Source organism: Primulina huaijiensis, chromosome 7 (assembly GCF_012295235.1).
Source record: "Primulina huaijiensis isolate GDHJ02 chromosome 7, ASM1229523v2, whole genome shotgun sequence".
Classification (NCBI taxonomy): domain Eukaryota; kingdom Viridiplantae; phylum Streptophyta; class Magnoliopsida; order Lamiales; family Gesneriaceae; genus Primulina; species Primulina huaijiensis.
In genome coordinates this window covers 8,991,442-8,998,080 of record NC_133312.1, presented here as the reverse complement: position 1 = coordinate 8,998,080, position 6,639 = coordinate 8,991,442, and the positions used below count along the sequence as shown (strand labels likewise).

General features: G+C 37.9%; 1 protein-coding gene across 1 annotated transcript; it reads right to left on the bottom strand.

The window, feature by feature from the left end:
- Positions 1-4,377: 4,377 nt before the first annotated feature.
- Positions 4,378-6,437, bottom strand: LOC140981740 (uncharacterized). Its single transcript, XM_073448160.1, has 4 exons — positions 6,236-6,437; positions 5,849-6,115; positions 4,677-5,462; positions 4,378-4,534 (listed from the first exon to the last, which is right to left on the bottom strand). Exons 1-4 carry the CDS (start codon positions 6,324-6,326, stop codon positions 4,491-4,493), a joined length of 1,188 nt encoding a protein of 395 aa, XP_073304261.1. The 5' UTR covers positions 6,327-6,437; the 3' UTR covers positions 4,378-4,490.
- Positions 6,438-6,639: the final 202 nt, after the last annotated feature.

Genomic DNA, 6,639 nt, shown 5'->3' with positions numbered 1-6,639 from the left:
TTCAACCAAATGGCTTGAAGCCATGCAGTCAGAAATGGACTCTATTTATTCAAACCAAGTATGGACATTAGTGGATCCACCTGAGGGAATCGTTCCCATAGGATGCAAATGGATCTACAAAAGAAAGCTCGGGGCGGATGGAAAGGTAGTGACCTTCAAAGCAAGACTGGTTGCAAAAGGTTATACTCAAAGGCAAGGGGTTGACTATGAGGAAACTTTTTCACCAGTTGCTATGTTTAAGTCCATTAGAATACTACTAGACATAGCAGCATGGTATGACTATGAGATATGGCAAATGGATGTAAAGACTGCATTTCTCAATGGAGACATCAAAGAAGAAATTTATATGTCTCAACCTGAGGGATACACATCAGTAGGAAGTGAACATAAGGTATGCAAACTTCAAAGATCAATTTATGGTCTCAAGCAGGCGTCAAGGAGTTGGAACCTCAGATTTGATAGCACTATCAAAGAGTTTGGTTTTGCTAAGAATCCCGAGGAACCATGTGTGTACAAGAAAGCTAGTGGGAGTGCAGTGACATTCCTAATACTTTATGTTGATGATATCCTGCTCATTGGGAATGATGTAGGATTACTGCAATCAACTAAAGTATGGTTGGCCAGTAAATTCTCCATGAAGGACATGGGTGAAGCATCTTATGTATTGGGAATACAGATCTATAGAGATAGATCGAAGAGGACGCTGGGACTCACCCAAGCCACTTATATCGATACCATTCTTAAGCGATTCTCTATGGAAGAGTCCAAGAGAGGATACTTACCAATGTGTCATGGTGTTACTCTATCGAAAGCAATGTGTCCCAAAACTGAAGAAGAGATAGAGATGATGACACGTGTTCCATATGCGTCAGCTATTGGTAGTATCATGTATGGTATGATATCGACACGTCCTGATGTTGCTTACGCTTTGAGTGTTACAAGCAGATATCAGGCGAACCCTGGTCCAATGCATTGGAAGGCCGTGAAAGATATTCTTAAGTACTTGAGAAGAACTAAGAACTTGTTCATGGTCTATGGGGGTGGAGAATTAAAATTGGAAGGCTACACTGATTCTAGCTTCCAATGTGATGTAGATGATTCGAAATCGACCTCTGGTTTTGTATTCATGCTTAATGGTGCGGCTGTATCTTGGAAAAGTTCCAAGCAAGACACCGTTGCGGATTCCACCACTGAAGCTGAGTACATTGCTGTATCTGCTGCAGCTAAAGAGGCAGTTTGGATGAGGAATTTTGTCCAAGAGTTGGGCGTTATTCCTAACGGAGTTGATCCAGTCCCGGTGTACTGCGACAACACTGGTGCCGTTGCGCAAGCAAAGGAACCAAGGTCTCATCAGCGATCCAAACATGTACTGAGGAAATTCCACATCATCCGGGAGATTGTGGGAAGGGGAGACATATCAGTCCAAAGAGTCCCCTCTGCAGATAACGTTGCCGATCCACTTACGAAGCCCTTGCCAGGACCATTGTTTGAGAAGCATCGCGAAGCAATGGGATTAAAGTTTATGGGTAGTTGGCTCTAGGGCAAGTGGGAGATTGTTAGAGTAGATGACCTGCAAGTCAACTGTTGACTAGGGATTTTATTGACACAGTTGTAAAGAACAATCTTTATTTTAATATAATTCATTATTTCATGGTTTGTTATTTCTTTATCTGTATACCCATGATTTCAAACATAGATAAAGACCTTGATTATACTTTAATACAAATGAATCGTAATACGATGTTGAAACTCATTTGTAAACACTGTATGATCTAAATTCGTTCCTAGTCGATTCAGCCGCCTAAAACGTGGATAAAGGTCACTTGAGCTCGAGACTAGCATCTGTGATGTTGTGTACTGCGTTTCTTGGTAAGGGCATAGAGATGTCCAAACATACAGATGGGTAGTCATATGATGATTATACCGAACAACCCTCCCTCGGACTTTCCAAGTGGTTATCATTCATCGAGAGGATAAGTCCGTGGTTATGATTGTACACCATTAGTCCTTACGACCCGGGACAACACTGAGGCTCTATGTGCTAGGGCTGTGCTTTGACTCGTTTACCGACTCCAGGAGAGTCATCAGGTGGCGAGGTTGGGTATAGTTGCGACACATATAGGAGCTAGTGCATTGTAGTCGGGGATTCACCGCTCACCTACAGGTGTGGATATCCTATGTGATCTAATGTAATAATAGTGCATGGAATCTCTGGCCAGAGTATGAGATGTACATTGAAGAAGGAGTTCTCCAATAGTACACGCGATGCCACTACTATAGTTATCACATAGTTATCGAATTAATATGTAACCCTCGATGAACCAATGGTTGCAGATTCGATCGGGATATATGAGATGAAGGGACCGTACTGTACGTTAATCATAATCGACTGGTTCTCGCAGACACTATCAGTGATACCTAGGGGATCATGGGGCGATGCTACTAGACGCTCTTACCATGATCCGATGGGTGCAATCAGAAATGAGTTCTGACAGTCTTAATCAAGGTGTTGATGAAAAGAATGGGGCTAAATAGGGTAAGCCCGAATAAAGGATTATGTCCTGAATCACAAAGAGTTGTGAACCCACGGCTAGCTGTATCCCTGAACCATTGAGGGTCACACAAGTACTGGATCGTTTGTTCGCGTTGAGAGAATAAATTCAAGAAGTTGAATTTATGTTATATAGTAAATTCAAGGAGTTGAATTTATGATAATTAAATTTTGAGAGAATAAATTCAAGTAGTTGAATTTATAAAATTTGAGAATTTGATTTATTAAACTCAAATGTTGGGTTTATTAAATATTAAATTTTGGAAGTGATAAAAATTCAATGAGTTGAATTTATAATTTAAATAATAAATTCAAATGTTGAATTTATAATGTATTTAATTTATTAAGCTCAAAAGTTGAGTTTATTAATTAATAAATTAAATAAGGTGGGTATGTTTAATGGGCTTGTAAGAGTACAAGTCCATCATAATAAATAATTAAAGTTTTAATAGGCTTTGATTAAATTAATTAAACTAGTTGGACTAGCCCAATTAATTAAATCAAGCCCATTAATGTTAATTATGTCATTAGGCTATTATTTAATTATAAATAATACATGTTGATTACAAAACCCTAGCCCACCCCACCACATGATTTACGTCTCCCACTTTCAAAAAGAAAAAAAAATTGGCCTCTTTGGTTTTTTTTTCCAAGGTTGAGTCGCCTCTCGTTTTAGTCTCCAACGTAAAATCTCTTCCAAATTTTCTAGTGCAATTTGGAAGAGGAACATACCATCCAGTCGTGGACTTGATAGGAGGATTTCATCGAAGAAAGTTCGTAGGGAATCAACAAGAGCTAATCCGTTTATACCGGATTAGTTGGAGTCCAGTGATTTAATTCACAAAGGTATAATTCTTTAAACATCCTATGCATGTTTAATTCCTGAAAACCATACGAGTGTCCAAAAGAATTATTTTGTTTTCAAAATAAAATAAAAATTTTTAAACTTCCGCTGCGTTTGGGCACGTAGAAAACCGAGATCCAACATATGGATCAACAGAATGTGAAACATACAACTTACTAGAGCTTGAGTACAAATGCGATTTAAATCAAAACTTCGGTAGTAACATCCGTTGAATAACGCTGTTAGAAGAAAAAATTTTGTGCTTCTGATATTAATCTTGTAAAGAACCAATGATAATATACAGATGAAGACGTAATTAGATCTCATTTCCACCTATCAGTTTCCTAATGGAGTTTGGTACATTCAAACTTGGAACAAGTTCAGAGAGTATTATAAACTTAAATATGAAGTAGAGAAATTGTTATGTAAAGAACATTTTTGTGGGTAATATTTAGATTAAGCAGACTTAACGCCTTATTCGAATGATGATAAACAGAAAACATTCATAGTTTTAGGGACCAGATTAAAGATTTTCTATGAAATAGAAGATGTATGATTTACTTTTCAATCATCAACATGAGCGACCATGAGTTTTACAACCTCAATTGTATACATATGTTGAGAGGATTTATTGTGAGATAAATGTAGAAACTAAGATTATAATCCCTTAATTTAAGAACCGAGCCAGATCATCTCCTTTGATCATGAAGCAGTTGAACTCCAATCAACCATCTGTCCCCATTGATATGATTATGTCTATGAGGATTTTTTCTTTCCATCTTTATTGCTTCTGATCATGATATCGTTCTTATTTCCGGAAATGTGTTTGAATGTTAATACATATAACGTTACACACTGCTTTCTTCTGTAAACAATTAATTTTTTTGTTACATTTACATGAAAACAAATAAGCTAAATTATCCTTGCATGATCTTTTTCCTACCAAACTATATGTTCTTCTAAAAGCATGCATGAGCCTACATGTAAGCTGGGTGATAAATATATTTGTTGAGGGGGAAAAAATAAAAGCTAAAGCTAGTAGGAACTCGGTAGCAACTGATTCTTTGGGACCTGTGGTTGTCAAGAAATCTGTCTTTAATTGGTTTGCAGTATCCTTCCAAGATTTTCTTCTGCGTACTCTGTCACAAGAAATCCGTAAATGATTCAACATCTGAAAGTGAACCTAACATGCCAAAAGAGTAGTGTCGCAGAAACATTGTTCTAGTATTTAAATGCAGAACAGATAAATTTATACTAAAGAATAAAAAGTATGTGGACTACCTTCGTGGACATTTGCTGAAATTGGGATATGACGTGAGTAGTTAGCACTAGCAGATTTGGAAACTTTTGAGGGACATGTATTGGTCGAAATTCGATTCTGTCGAGCGTAAGTTGGAATATCTGAGGAGACGGGGCGAATATAAGCTGAGCTTCCTGCCTTTGCCATTGAGTTTGATTGCTCTTCATGCACGAAAAATGAAGTTACAGCCTCTTTAAGCTTATCCACCACTCCTGCATCTCTAGTGGCACTTTTCCTTGGGCTTATGGCTTCTGTTATAGCCTGTGATAGAGCCTTTTCGTCCTCTCCAGGCTCCAGCTTATTCAAGAAGTACTCTTTCATTGAAACACCTTTGTCCCACTTTTGAGGGCTGCCACCAGATTTAACTAAATTTCCAGAGGTTTCACTCAGTTTCTTGGTATCATAATTTGCATGTGGCGCAACAGAAATGCATTCAACATCTGCTTCAGTATCTTGTGCACCTCCATGAATCTGGGAAGAATTTCTTAATATTTCTTGCGATTCAGGACTTGTCACAGTTAGGCCAGTGATCTTTGACGCAATTGTGTGAGTTGCATCAGAAACCGTGGCATATGCTGGAGCAAACTTCTCGGAAACGGTTTCGCTGATGGTCTTGCTTGGGCCAAAGGGCTTGCTTTTTTCTTCATCTGATGCTTCTTGTTTGCCACTGGTAGGCAATATATGTTTATCAGAAAGCACAGGAACCGCTCTTGGATGTTGCCTAGCATTCTCTATGTAGCTTGCAGGAGCCAATTCCGATTCATACACTATAATGAAATTAAAAAAAAATTTTTGTTGAGATTAAATCATGGATGCATCAGTACTGTATACAGAAAATTCAAAGAAATCTCTTAAAAGTACCGGAGATGGAGAGGGAGAGGTAAACTGCACTTACCACTACCAACACTTTATCTATGATGCAATACCTTGTTAAGTTGTATTGTCTCTATTAGGATTATTTTCGAAACATGACACTTAGGCTTCCGCATGTCTCAAACAATTTCAGCCGTATTGTTATCACAACTTTCAGTTTTTTGATAAAGTGAAAGGTGACATTGATTCGATTCTATAATGTCATTTAATACGTGTCAAATATTTTTTTTGAAAGAATAACTTTTGATATAAATTGAGTCAAATAATGAAAATATGTTACTTGGAGCTCCTAAAAATTCAGGATCCTCGTCTTGTTCATCGCAGTCATAATCAACATCCAAGGTAACGCCCCACGCTTGGGGGCCATTATGCTCATCTTGCTCGTCCCCATGTCTCTTCTTGCTACTCAGAGTGTGCCTCAACTTCTTAGCTCTCTCCTTTACCTTGGTGAGAACCGACTTTTTGTTGTGTGTAGGACTGGTGTTCTCTTCTTGATCACGATTCATTCCATAGATAGACGACGAGTGTGACCAATGCTCGTCTTCAGCTGTCAATGAAAAACTTGTTGAAATGATCACATATGATAGTATCAAAATCAAAGAGGTATTAACACATTTTCTGGCAAAAGGATTGTTGAATCAACTTAAGTGATGATATAGACGATTACCTCTTAATAGTTGCTCAAACGTCGGCGACGTCTGAGCTCTTGGCGTTTTAGGACTCTCGGCCGATCTTTGTGTCCTTTCAAGTTGAGCCATTTTGTCAAATCTTACTATCGTATGTGAATGGTAAAACAATTAAAATAAAAAATTATAGAGTTCGCAGCGCTTGTTTAAGCATGCCTTCCGGCCCCTTGAATGAACTAAAATATGAAATACTTGTGCTTGTTACACATTTGTGACTCAAAAGAGTTGCTTTAAATAGCAATTGACTCGGTTCTGCTCAAAATAACTGTTTTTCCTATTTATCCTCGTCCGATCATGGAAATCGATCGTTTTTAGTCCTAAAAATGGGATGTATTTTCGTTGTTTTACATTCATCCAAATTAATTTGGTGGTCGATCATGTTATT